At 42.1% G+C, this 14,854-nt stretch overlaps 1 protein-coding gene across 2 annotated transcripts in view; it reads right to left on the reverse strand.

The window, feature by feature from the left end:
• arhgap5 (Rho GTPase activating protein 5) overlaps positions 1-14,854 on the reverse strand; it is a 71,954-nt gene that overhangs the window by 7,031 nt on the left and 50,069 nt on the right. For both annotated transcript variants that reach the window (XM_050061308.1, XM_050061306.1), the window contains exons 4-6: positions 13,592-13,669; positions 8,050-8,181; positions 2,838-2,943 (exon numbers count right to left, since the gene is read on the reverse strand). In XM_050061308.1, the coding sequence (XP_049917265.1) occupies positions 2,838-2,943; positions 8,050-8,181; positions 13,592-13,669 (316 nt within the window). The remainder of the gene's footprint in view (positions 1-2,837; positions 2,944-8,049; positions 8,182-13,591; positions 13,670-14,854) is intronic.

Genomic DNA, 14,854 nt, shown 5'->3' on the forward strand with positions numbered 1-14,854 from the left:
ATTGTAAAGTTTTAGCAAAAATGCACGTCTGGGATACCCTGGAAATCCAGAGTTCTCACGAGAGCACAATTTGAATTTGCTCAACGAGTCACTCTGGCAATCAGTAATGATGCTCATTACCTATGCCCCTGGAGCAGAGCTGCACCAATCACATCGGTGTATTTGATATAGGCGGGCCAGAGGCGAGCTAAACAGATGACGACAGCGCTGCGACGACGAAGTCCGGAATCAGTCAGTAAACATAGCAAGATGGCTACGGGTGAACATTAGTTGTTTGAAACGGCTTTGGCCGCAACAATGAACGAGTTAGACTTGGCTTTTTCTCTAAAAGAGGAACAGAAGACGGCGCTCGAATCTTTCCTTTGCAAGAAGGACGTTTTTGCTGTTTTGCCGACCGGATACGACAAGAGTCTAATCTACCAGTTAGCTCCGCTGGTAGCTAAGCGCATATGTCACCCCGTGTATTGTTCTGATTGGTCGTAGTGTTATCCACTTGCGTGCAGTGATATTTACAAATGCATGCTTGGTGCCGCCCCTCGAGTTGGGCCATTTGCATTACTCATGGCCAGACCCTAAATCTTTCTAGATTTGGGTCTGGATTTCCAGGCTACGTCTGGGAAGTACTAAGCATACAACTGGGTAAATGAGACTTGGATTATACTGCACAAGTTGTGTGAGAGTTTGTAAATGGATGTTTTAAAACTAGTTTTTCTGTAAACGCAGACCACTTTTTATCCCAATTATCAAGAATTTTCTCCCATTTTTTTTATTCTTCGTTCACCAGGAAGGGAGGAACCAAGGAAACAACGTTTTCTTCATAAATTTAACTCAACACAGGACGACTAATCGATGTACAAATGGTTATTTTGTGGGTGAAGTGTTTGGTCTTTAGGTGGCATGTAAGAGTAATTAAAGAGAATTTATAAATTTCACTAAATTTATTTAAATTTATGAGTGATCTAGACCTGCTGTAGGAGACATGTACAGACATTTGGTTTAAGGGTTGTAATGCCTTAAAAGGATACTTGGCTGATTTTCAACCAGGTCTGTGTCAGTGCTGGGTGGGGAGTGTGTGCAGATAAATTATGTGAAAGCGCCCCCTGTGCTGCCAGCTCCCAGAGCCTCACAACAGTTTGCCAGCCACAATTTACCAGGTGACGCAGAACACATCATTTTGTGCCATCTGGAAGATTTTTGCTCACAGCACGAGCAGGGAGCGACAAGATGGGGAATTCGGGGCGCCCACTAGCTCATCTGGTAGAGCAGGTGCCCCATACACAAAGGCTGTGTCCTTGCTGCAGTGGCCGTCGGTTCAATTTCAACTCACGGCCCTTTGCTGCATGTCATCCCCCCTTCATGCTATAACTGTCCTTTCAAAAGACCCAAAAATATCTTTTAAAAAAGGGGGGGAAGTCAAACACTGTTCATCTGCACACACTCCACAGTGCGGTGACACAGATCCAGTTGAAAATCAATCAGGATGAATTTTGAGTTCAAATATGACACCAAAAGCAACTAAAATAAAATATCAAAATATTTAATGCAAAATTAAAATTCAGTAAAGTTCAGTACTTGTTCTCACTCTGCCTCCGGGTCTAAATGCAGCTTTCTGTCCAGTATCATCATCTGTTGCAACAACAGCTACATCACCTGCTGATGAAGTGATATTCACTCGTCTAATATGTCAGTAAATGTCACCCCACCTTCACCGCCTCTTGTATTACTCATGCTTCGCTTTGCTTTAAAAGACGTTGTACAGCATCTAACTACACATTAAAGCATTCCCTTGTTAAATCTCATACAGTACGGCGCTGCTCTGATGACATGTTGTTGGCAGCTATTATTTTCAGGTCCACTAATAAGACTCCTGACGCTGCTGCACTTGTTATGTTTCTGTCAGCTGATTGCTGACAGCAGGAAGTGAGAAAGTCTTTTTGGTATCATTTTTTGTGAATGAAGCCCGCCCACACACACAGAGCAGCACAGGCAGCTTGATACGCCAGTTTTCTGGGCATTGATTGTGCTAATGATGAAATCTCATGGACGTGCTCGTCCTCATGAACAGGTGGTATTTATCAGGCTGAAACAAGCACTCGCCCAGTTAGGAGAGTTCAGTGAATCCAACCTGAAACACTTGTACAAACAAACCTCACAAACAAAAAAGGAAATAAGTGTTAAGATAAGAATGTGAAAATGTTCCTGCAGTGGGCCCAACGAGACTCAAAGCTCTGACAGAATCAATGCAGCTGTTTAGGCCACCAATTCTTTAGGTAGAAACTACGACTAAATAGCCAGTTTAAGAAATAATCACTGTAGACAGGACGGAATAAAGTGAGCTCGCCTTCATCCACTGGCTCAGTCTCCTTCTCTGACACAACATCAGCAATCTAATCTTCTGCTGGATGTTTTATAGCAACTTAAATTTACTGTAAATGTCCTCACGACACACATTTTTCTCAAAAATAATCCAAAATCCAATCACCACTGCAGTGCATACGGAGGCATCTGCAAACGTACAAAAAATAAAGGCACAAATACTCAGAATGTTTCAACTTAATGTCAAAACTGCATCGTTTACAATGTGCCACGTGTCAGACGGCAGATTTTAAGTGTTAATGAAGTTTCCTGCTGTGATGTGTTCACTGTCATCGCAGATGTACGTACATTTGAGCATCAAGGCGTTTAGCTGCTGCTGGAGCTTCATACTGAGGATTTAACTCCGTCATAAACAACATCCTACTGACTGTGCAGTGTGTGTGAGTGTGTGTATGTGTCCTGTATGTGGGCTAAGAGTGTGTGTGTGTGAGTGGGGTTGTTTCTGCGAGTGTGTGTCTTACCTGTTGAGGTGTGTGATGATGTATTTGAAGACCTGGTAGTTGACAGAGGGAAACTTCTTCACGATCTCCCGCAACACCTGCAGACGCTCCATGTGGTCCACGATTTCTGACAAGCACACACACACGCAGGAGAGAGGACAGAAGGCATTTAACATTTTACACACACTCTCTCTTGGGAAACGGAAATTATACACTCTGGAAAACAAAAGGCTGAGATGCTGCCAAGAGCAACTCCCACGCCGTGCGCACACACACATACACAAACACACACACACTAACACACCGGCACTGAGCCCTGTGGGCAGAAACAATACTGGCCTGCATCTCGTCTGACTCTGCACTGGTTAAAAACAAAGCAGGTCAGTTTTTGCAGAGTAAGGAAACATATTTGTGTGTGAGTGTTCAGATTTAATAAAGCCACAGCGGCACCAAACAGCTGACTAATAACCAAACTGTTACTATTAAATTACACACTGGAAATAAAACACTTCTACTGAGCCTCAATTTGGGCTAATATACAAAGTTTTATAGGGTTTTCCTGTCTGTAATGTTCAATATTTTAATGTTCTTCCTGTAATGCAGCATGCAACTGCATTCTTATGCACTGTAGGACTATTAGACACATGTGAGGTGTTATTGTCTGTTAGCTCCTGTCAACAAAGTGGCTCTCAGCCTGTTGTTTTTTTGACTTGATGACGCTGCGGCTCTGAATGCTGTCTATCTAATCAATCTGTAATTTGGGGTAAACATTGTGTCTTATTTTCAGGTACTTTGCGGGACTTGATCACAGAGTGTTAATGACCTAAAAACTGAAGCTGTTTTTATCCTCCCTGCTGCAGCTGAGCTGAGCCCATGTGTTTTAGTGTTGTAATTTTAAATGTTTCTAAACTGGAGAGACAAAGTGCTTTACAGTCAGGCGGGGGGCTTTGATGTGTGGCTTTATGTAAAATATGTTGATGATGTTTGGTCGATTACTGTTTTAATCTCCAATCTGACAGGAGCAAGATGGCAGCGTGCATTTGAGCAGCGACTCTCTGCTCTCCAGTTTGATGCCTTTTTGTGTGTGTGCTGTTTTTGTTCATTGAGTTCTGTCAAGCTAAGTATGTCACTCTATTGAAAAATTGAAATACACAGGATGAACCTTTTTGGCCCTTTTTTTACTACTACACTATAAGCGTAATATTAACAGGCCTACTAGTTTTTTTGTTTAACCTATTAGACTGATTTATTGTCTGTTATTTATCAGTGTGAGGTTGAACATATGAAGGCTCCAGTTTTAACTGCCGGCGTCTTACAGGAGTAGCACCCCTAATTTTATTGTGTTTTTTAACGATACAATGACGATGAAAGGTGTTTGGAGCTCCAAGAGCCTAGAGATGTAATAAGCAAGTGCTCTGTACTTTAACTGGATTTATAATTTACTTTGTCAATCACTTAATTACCTCTCAAAACTGCCACATTGATTTTCTACTGACTGACGACTCAACTTGTCATCGATTCATTTATTCATACGCGGGGGAGCTGGAGGAGCCTGTCCCAGCTGACCTTGGGCGAGAGTCAGGGTACACGCCGACAATGCTAACCACTGCACCACCGTGGCGCCATCACTTCATCAATAACGTTATTCCCTCTAAAACTGCCAGATTGATTTTCTACTGACTGACGAGTCAACTTGTCAATAAGATTAAAAGGATCTTGTAAGACACTCTTCTTTCTCTCTTATTTTATCTATCTTAAAGGGACAGTACACGCCAAGGATTTCTGGACTGTGTGAAAAGTCTTTTACAACAGCAACAGAATATCTAGTCTGAGAAAAATAAGAAAATGGTACAGATAATATGATCTAATAAAATGGAAAGCTGTGCAGAAGTCTGAGAGGCAGTAAAACAAAACAATAACAAATAAACATAAAAGAAATCCCATCCTGCTCTATTCCTGAAGAGTCAACCGTCTGTGAAGTTCCTCGATACACCTCATCCTCTCCTGAGAATCCATCACTTTCCCGCCAGCGAAAGCTCGTTGGAGCTGAAACGCTCTGCTCACTTATTAAATATTTAAAGAGCAGATGTGATATAAGAGCTTTTACCTTCGGACTGTCACAACAAAGCTTCTTTAACACAACCCCGACTTTCCCCCTGTGTCTGGAATATCCTGGAGAATATTCCAGACATTCCAGGAGCAGCGGGAACCCTTTCATATATTTTTAGACACAAATTTACAACCGCACATGTAACGACACACAGATTTATTCACCCTGCGCACCATCAATCATCTTAACGAGGAGCCAACGGCAGCCTTTGACCCTCTAATGGCTGTAAGAGGTCAAAGGTCGCCAATCTGCGCTGCCATATTTCAACATTACCTAGAAATATCACAGACGGGGACTAATAGGACGGATATAACGATTTGATCCCCTTTAATTATATTTATATATGAACCAGTCTGATGGGGCTGAAAAATGATGTCCGCACCGTGTACCCACAATGCAACGGGTTCAGTAAGGAGATAAAACTGAAAATGGTGAGTTTTAGTTACAATTTCATGAAACTTTAATGAACCCTGTGTCTGGAAACGAGGCCGCTGCTGCTGCTGTGAGCTTTGTTCCAGGGAGGAAAATAAAATATAGATAAAAACAATCCTCCGCTGAAAACATCAGTGAAAACATGCTGGATAGAAACACAGTCACACCACTGGGTGAGTGAGTGAGTGAGTGAGTGAATAAATAAATACATGAATGAATGATGTAAAGGGCAGTGTTTGAGGCTTAGGAGTAAAACAGGAAAACAAATGTCACTAAAAGTCAGTTCAACATTAGAATCTACTGAATAGAATCCATGTGACGGAGTGAAGAGAAGACTACATTTGACTTTATCCATTATTTATTTGAGGCTCCTTTATGAACGCACACTGACTGTTGTTACAGCAGTGCTGAGTGTGGATCATTGTTATCTGAGTGCAGATTTCAGCAGCATGTCCACTGATGTTGATGATGTTCTTGTACATATGACTAGACCCGTTACACTCATTACAGTGTCGACAGAGTATCATGATATATGGACATGACCTTGATAATGCCCATTGTGTTTACATGTGTGTTTGCATAAGAATGTCACTAGTATTTCAGCCTACATGATGCCAGAATAAACAGAAGGGTTTACAGAACCATTATAAAGCCCCTTTTACACTGCTGGTTAAAGAAGGGAACACTGTGCTGTTATTTCATCTCGCAGCTCTGTACAAAATGTACAATCATGGAATGGGGGAACGGAGTTGTCTCGCCTCTGAGATAGGAACGAGGGTAGTAACTGCACTGAAACGATATCTGTTTAAAGGGGAAAGCCGGCAGGATGGGACAATGGGAGGCACAGGTGTGACGTTTTGATGGCATGTTATGTGTGCGAATCCACTGCCAGAGATTTAAAATGTGGCTTGTAGCAGTTAGCAGCTAACTCAAAGAGGAAGAACAGAAGCCGTAAATTGCCTGCAAATTGGGAGAGCAATAAAGTCGGTGAGCCCCTTAGTCTTCCAGCAGAGGACAAGATCAGCCGCCAAACAACAGGGACAGTAAATGATTTTTATTGGCATGTTGTTTATAAGCAATGCCCATGTGTTACATGTCATGCCCATCACATGATGGTACCGCCATTGTCTGGTTCTGTGTAAAAATGCAAAGGTGGTGTAAAGGAGGAACGTCCTAGCAGCTCTAAAGCTTGATCTCTGGGAGAAAAGGGCTTAATACTTGGGTGCAGTGATTCTCCCTTTTTTTTTCTTTCCACCCTGCCTTCCTGCATGAGTCCAAAGAAAAACACAACAATATTTCAAAGACGACTCAGCGTAACGTTAGCACATCAGCAGCATTCAGCTGCACTTTTAGAGAACAAGAGGCACAGTCCGGATAATTGTTAGTGAGTTAAAAAGTCTCTTGTTTGTAGTTTTACCTTCCAACAACTTCATCCTCGACTCCGTAAATCCACCAGTTAACCACCTGGCTCCCAGACCTTCCACCCCTGGGAGCCGACTGCAGCACAGTGGCTAGATTATGGAGGTTACTGCAGTTTTCCCGGAGCTTTGATAGGCTCGTATTTTAAGTTGCATGAGTTTGTTTTATCTCAAACTGAGCAATTTTGGGCTACTCCTATAAAGATACTATCATTTTATATATTCTTTCTTCTTTATATACAAACAAATTCAGGTGTTAATGACTTTTTTATGCTTTCTGAATGTCTGAATATTCTTCAGAATTTAAAGTTCATTGCTCTTTAAAGTTATGCTATTATATTATCATTATGTCCGTGACATAAAATGGGAATAATATCTTTCATTGCAATTATTTCTGGGACAATAAATCATCCAACAAAGGTAGATATTTTGACAGGCCTACATACAATGCAGCCTTCTCTTGTTCTACATGAAAAAAAAAACCTGCTCAGAATGACAGACAATGAGGAAGTCAAGGGTCAAACAGTCACCATAACCTGACTGTGGCCTTGGGATTAGGGGGAGAAGACAGGAAAGACAGACAAGATGGATGTATGCATGCATCAGAAATAGAAAGTGAAAGCAAGGCAACAAAATGAAAAAGAAAGTGATTGACAGAAAGCAAAAGGTAGAGGTATCGGAGGGAAGCGGAGGAGGAGGAGGAGGTGGAGAGAGGAGCAGAGAGCGAGACGAGAACATTGCGTTGAAGAAAAAAAGACAATAAAGAAACGAGAAGAGGTGTTTCTTCTATATTTGACTCATTTTCCAGAGAAGAAGAAGCAGCAGTGTGTATATTTTTGGCTCATTAATCTGCTGTCGTCAGCCTGGTGGTTTCAGCAGCACTCAGTATCACTAATGTACGACCACACACACACACACGCAGAGCAGAGTGTAGATGCCTGACATCCTGCAGCTGAAAAAAGCCTCTTAAGATTGTGTGACATGACAGAAAGCTGTGTGAGTGTAAACTTGACTAAACTTCTGCAGCGCTGGAGAAAGCACTTACAGACAAGAGAGTGAAAGTAAATGCGTGTGTGTATTTATCTGTATCTGTTTTTTATTTTTTTCTCGGTTATAATGATCAGGTTTGGAACAAAGTTAACATCTTGGAGTTTAAAACAGTCGAGTAAAAATTCCGAGCGGGATAATTTTTCTTTTTCTTAATAAATCATGTCTCAGGTCATTTCTCGGACCTGCAGATGTTCAGTTTGTTTGTTTATCTGTGTATTCTTACTTGCAGCCTCCACCAGCTCCGGGTGCAGGGAGTAGGGGATCAGCGGGTCAGGCAGGTCGGCGAAGAAAGCCTTCAGTGCTCCAGCTGCAGCGTTCACCGCCACATCCATCGCCATGAAGTCGATACTGTGATCTACAGAGAGAGAACACAAAGAACTGAAGTATTTCCTATAATGATGTAGCGGTGCTTGTGCGGGTAACTTTGAAGGTTGTGAGTAGAGTAGAGAGTGTAACTGTGGGAGACATGAATAAGCTGTTGACAGGTGGGCAGTGATGTAAGTCTGACAGTCAGAATATACGGGTGATCACTACAATGTTGTCACAGTGCTCAGATTGATGCTGTAGTCTGTCTCATATCAGATCAAATATAGTGCAGGTGTCTTCATTTATTAATAAAACTAAACTAAACCAAGATGTGGAGTTTCTAAAGTTGATGAATATCACGTTCAGCATCTTTTTTTTCAGCATAGTAAACCATCTCTGTCCAAAAAGATGACTTTTAAACAATATGAAAGGTGTCGGCACACAGACACGCGACACATGACAAAGAAACAGACTAATTTTGCATAACAATTCCAAATACATGTTGTTAACAGCACAATAAATAAATAAAACATCTTAGATTTAAAATATGCATCACCAATGCCCACATTACATTTCATTCTTTTTTTAATTTTTGATAGTCCTTATGATCGTTGAGCAGCGAGGGCCACCAAACTAGCACTGTGATTGTGACCACATCAGTGCAGTACCACTGTCACATGATGCTACTGCACTGAGGTCATCATCCTCCAACCTCTCGTCCAAATATGGTCACTTCTGGCTTGGAAAGACCAAGATAGCGACGGCCAAAATGCCAAACTTGAGGGTTCAAATTGGCAGTCCACGAACCGATGGCTGATGTAATTTCAACATCCATTATTTATACAGTCTATGGTTGTGCCTCTGCTGGGCAAAGACGAAAGCAGACTGGAGGTGCACCGGTGAGCGAGCTGACTCAGAACTGTGTGTTGAATTTTAAGACACCAGACACGACTGAAGTTGTAATAAACGTCAGCATCTCTACACTGAAGTTGCGGAAACGACCTTGGATAAAACCTCAGTTGTGTAAGTAGAAGAACAGCATGAGAGGGAGTAAAACAGCGCCTGGACACGGTTGAGATGTGACAAGTTCATCATAGTAATACAGACATTTCATACACCAGATGTACATAGCACGGACTTGTCGATGTGCATTCAACCCACGATGGGCCGTTCATATGAGTCACCCGTCATCCTGCCACTCTGTCACTATGAGAAGAGAACCCAACCGACCATGTAGTTCTTACACATCACTGATAAACCTAAGAATTTTACAGATAAGTTCATGATTGACATGTGTATTACTCTCTTTGCAAAGAGCACCAAGAGCCAGCGGTTTCAATAAAAGAAAAACTAAGACCGCAACCTTTGGGGGTGGCACTGGCAGTTGATCGCCAAACTAGGGCAATATGTTGCTTTTTTACTGCGGTAAGAAAAAATTCATACCGTCACAGCCCTACACCAAACCCACGTTGGGAACCTCTACCATAGAGGACATGATCATTTAGTGCATCTCTTTACACTTTATTTTAATAATAAACTTTCTCAATCATCACTTGTGACCCACTGAAAGTGTATGGTGGTGTATTTATCTCCAGAGACTCTGCCCTCTGCCTGCATTTTCTTATTTCCCTGTGTTTTGACGTATTCGGGACATTACTGGGAGCAGCACACAGGTGAGGACTTTATAAATAGGCAGCAGTCAAGTGCCAGACCGTAAGCAGCAGGCATCCAGGAGGAAGCTAAAAACACAGTGGACACCGCGCCAAAAAAACCCGCGAATATAGCGATGAAACATAAAGCTGACGAAGCACCTTCACTGATGACACTGTTTATAATGAGTAACTAACACATCCTGCATCGTATATCTTCATCTAATTTCATTTATGTACAGTGATTTTGTACAATTATTTTAACCATCTTTGTCTTGAGGAACAATGTGTTCACTGGCTGAAAAAGGGAGACGACCAAAACCTGCACAGACGTCTCACCTTTTAGGACCCTGTAACATTTAGTCTCAGACATGGATCTGGTAATCATTCAGATATGAGTCAAACAGGACTTTCCTGGGTCGATGCGTCAGTTTAAAGGATATCAAAGAGCTGGTGAGTGGTTGTGAGGCTCACAGCTGAGCTTTGTGTCTGAGCAGCAGAACAGAGCTCCTCTCTGATCACAGCTAACAGAGGTTATCATCAGTCTGTCTGGAGGCACAGAGGCCCGAGTGTCTCTCTGATGGAGCGGCAGGGCTGGAACAGAATACACGTCCAGTTCAAACAACCATTTTACTGCTCTGTTATTCCTGTCGAGAGAGAGAGAGAGAGGAGGGAAGCTCCAGCTCCATCACTCTGAGTTGATATTTCTGTTTGGGAAAAAATTGCAGCCAGCAGGTCAGGGCATCTCTTCGAACCGGTGTCAGCTTTCTCATTAACCCCGAGTAAAAATACTGTGTAATAATGGCTTATAACAGAAAGGGAAAAAATCTCCCTGCGAGCAGAGATACAGGATGAAAAAGAAACATACATCACTTCTTGTTTTGACACACTGCAACGGCCAAATGACGACGGGAAGGAGGAGAAAGAGGGAGGAGGAAAGGGAGCGAGAAGGAGGACAGAGCCCTGAGGTAACACGACAGCTGTCACACTGAATCTGAAAGGCTGCCAACACACACGCACGCACACGCACACACACGCACACACACTGAGTTCACCAGAAACACTCTCAAGGAAATAAAAAGATAGGAGGGAGGGGAGGCAGCGAGGAGAGAGATATAAACAGGAAATGCACATGAGAATAAAAAGAGGACAGAAAAGGAGGGAAGGGACAGAGGAGCAAAGAAGGAGACAAAATGAGGAAAGAAAGAAGATATTAAATGAAAGAGGGACAGAAAGAGGAGAGGATTAAAGAGCAGGAAAGGGAGACAAGACGATGAGGAAAAGAAGTGTATTAATAAACAAGCAACAGAACGCTGCTTCAGCCCAAACTGTTAATGAAGCCGAACCACAGCGACCTCTGAATCCCCCAAAGAATCCACATCATAACAGCGCTGCTCCCAGAGTAAATCATTTAAATCTCCAACTATTTCCATAAAAATAGATCCAGTTTACACGCAGGAAGTAGCCAGTGGCCAGCAGCCCACCACCACCACCACCACCCTCTCTTACTGACAGAGGAGCTAATTGGCTGTAATGGCGCAGATATGATGGAGCTGCAGCGAGGAGAAGAACCGCAGGACGCGTGTGCAGAGCCCAAACAGAAATATACAACCTGACAAAGTCGAGTTTATTTAAGATGTTTGAGAGGAGTAGGTTTACACGACGACTGCACAGACTCAACGTGAAGTACAGCCACTCTGCAACTCTTATCTCTGACAGTTGTTAACTGAGCAGCATTTTGTATTTTAGGACGGTTTTCCATTTGGGGATATTCATTTATCTACATTTGAAGATGCACAGGAGGAGGAAAAATGCACTATAAAGCCATATGGCAGAGCTACAGCAGAAGAAGAGAAGTCAGACAACTGCTTCTGTCGTGCACGATGAAGGGAACGGTCTTTCAGGGGCAAAACTGCAGCAATAAACAACATGAATGTGGGGCTAATGTGCTTTGGCTTGTGGCCTTTGTCTCAATCATCATACAACACATCACGAAGAACATTTTAATAAAACTTTCATGTTCATATAAATAGTCTTTGTGATGTGCTTTATGATTAAGGACACATTACGGTCCCACAACAAACTTGTTCTTTATAGTATATCACATCGCAGATTCACTTCATGTCCTACCATCACACGACAAAACCGTACTTTAATTTGATATTTTAGTGGCTCTACACACATTATGGGACAGTCTTATAGGGAAAAGGCCCATTTGAAATTGAGCGTCTGCACACATGAAAACACATATCTGGATGTGAACAAACATGAGTGTGTCGAGTTTGCGGTCTTGGTTCGAACTACACGACCATTGTGTTATAATTCTATTGCCTTCATGTGATGGTTTAGTGGAGTAGCTGATGTCCTGCACTGCTGAAACTAGGAGTGCTCGAGACGGTCAGTTTTGTGGCACTATTTAAACCTGTGTAAAACGAGATCTGCAGTGTGTGTGTGAGCCTGTCAATCTCCGATACCGACAGCAGAGAAGCAAGAGAGCAGAGCACCTGTACATGACACCAAAACACTGTAGAGACTTTCACCATAGTTTTTTATAACATGACTACAGCCTTCGGAGAGTCACTCACTAAATGCAAAATCTACCTGCACTCGGCTCTTGGCAGGTTTTACTTTTGGACCCTTTGTGTCCCCTTTTCTTTTTCTGGAGATCAGTTAAGTACTCCCATGTATTTATAACTGAATACAGACCAAGGTGTTGGCCTGATGTTGGTTTCTCGTTACTGCAGAAAGTGACGTTAGTTACTTCAGGGCAGCTTGTAGCCTTACAGAGTGAATATAAACAAAGATCCGTGAGCCTTGATCTTTCAAGTCTCTTTAACATTACCACAGATAAAAGGAGGAAGCAAACTGGCTGACATTGCTGATCTGACATCAGGCTAACTCCTCTTGGCATGGCTACAGCGGAGCACGTTCAGTAGGGGAAATGAGTATTCTGTTTTCTTAAATTAATATATAAACAAAATTGTCATAATGTCAAGAATATCGTTATCGCAAAAATACCCTGAAATATCGTAATATTATTTTGAGGGCCATATCGCCCAGCCCTAGTTAATATCAATGTCGTGTCGTGTTGTTTGCTTGCTGTTTTGACACAAATTGTCTTAACTTACTGCTGCTGTAAACCATTTTAATGTCTTATCTACCCATTGTGATAACTGCCATTATTTTAAACATATCAATATCACGTAAAGGGCGTGGAGGAAACTCTTCATGTTTAAGCTAACTGAGACTCTATCTATCTGCACAGTGATGACACAAACAGATTGACTATAATAAAAGAAAAAAGATGGAATAACGCAATCAATAATCATGAAAACAACACAAACAACCACATCTCAGTCCAGTCTCCATATTTCACCGCCTGGCTGTAAAATGAGTGACGCCGCTGACAGTGTGCTGGTGATTTCTGCCTGTGGTGACTGTATTTATTCTAACAGTGGGTTTGGCAGCTGACCAGCCCTCGTGTGCAGGTTCCACTCTGCTCCACAGGGCATGTGTTTCTCCTTAAGCACTTCTGCTGCGTGGTCAGGTTTGGAATCGGTTTTCTCTGCGGGTTGGATTTATTGCACACATCACACAAGCGCTACTCGATTGGTAACATGCTTTCCAAAGAACTCCCGAGTTCATGGGAAAATAATTTAAAATCAGGATTGGTGAATATAATGAGAACCATCGGCGTCCGTGCTTTGAAACTCCGGTTTCATATGTGCTCCGTCTTCGGGTTTCTACGTAGCTGAAGATGTATTTACGAGGTCCTGTGTGTCTGCGCAGGTGTGTGCGTGAGTGTTTTACCTTGATCAAACTGTTTCTGGATGTTGTCCTGGTCCGTCTTGTTCCCACTGACGCGATACAGACCCTCTGTCGTCAGACCTGCAGACACAAACATTAGATGCCGTCAGTAACAGCTCCCGACAGACTTTATTCATTTACACAGCATTGCACAAAAAGTGCTGAATTTAAACAGATGGACCAACAGGAGCCGTGGAATAGGTTTCATCTAGTGTGGTTTTCTGTAACCACATGCTGAGATTTGTTTTGGATTAAGACTAAAAACTTCGACGCCATAAATTCCAGAAACACAAGAAGTTTCTCAGAACTTTCTCCTCCTAGGTTTTAACAGACTGTGAAATTGTATTCACTGTTTATTGTGACTAATTTTGGCTTTTACTCATTGAATTCCTAGAAAATTTCTAGTTTCCTGTGCATGTGCAGTCTGAGAAAGGATGATTAAAAGATGTTCACGCTGTGCTTGAATCATCAGTTAATTTTGAGGAACATGGATCAGAGAGGTGTACTCAGTGCTATTTAAGTGCTGCAGTGCACCTCTGAATGTGCATGTGTGCACAAGGTTAAGTCTTGGCTCGTCGTAAAAGTTATGTAGTCAGCTGCTGGGGTCGTGCTTCATCCTTCACACCGGGAAAAGTCAGGTTAGACCTGAATATAGAGAGTGGGTTAAGTCTGGAATCAGTTTTTGTCTTTTATGAAAGGACTACACGTCATAGGAGCTAGAATGGAGGGAGTGGGCTTTTGTTTGTTTTGCTTTGGCTGCATCGTAGGGACCTTTTTTTGTTTGTTTGTTTGTTTGTTTCCAGACTTGATGTGTAGAATAGGTCACCTGATGATTCCTATAAGGCTCGGTGCTGTGCTGATGGACTTCAGAATCATGTATGTTATGAACACTGCAGAGATGATGCTGTTTTTTTTTGTCTGTGCTGTTTGTGTTTCTCGTGTTGATGTTCTTAAAATAGGATTAGGACAAATAATTTAATCTATTCAATGTGCCACTCAAACACTATTCCCAGCAGCTACCCGCAGCTTTTAAGGTGGAATGTTTTCTTGCGTGATATTTAATTCATGTTTTGACATCATGAATCAATACACACCACAACACCTTAAATGTCCGTATGTCAACTTTGACCATTCCACTTTTTTTCATCGTCTCTCTTGCATGACATATGCTTTGGTAACGATTAGATGTTAAGTGCTTAAAAACATTACATGAGTTTCAACCAGATGATGTGAACTGCAAATATTTTATTTCCTTACTTCAAGAAA

This window comes from Epinephelus moara, chromosome 14 (assembly GCF_006386435.1).
Source record: "Epinephelus moara isolate mb chromosome 14, YSFRI_EMoa_1.0, whole genome shotgun sequence".
Lineage (NCBI taxonomy): Eukaryota > Metazoa > Chordata > Actinopteri > Perciformes > Serranidae > Epinephelus > Epinephelus moara.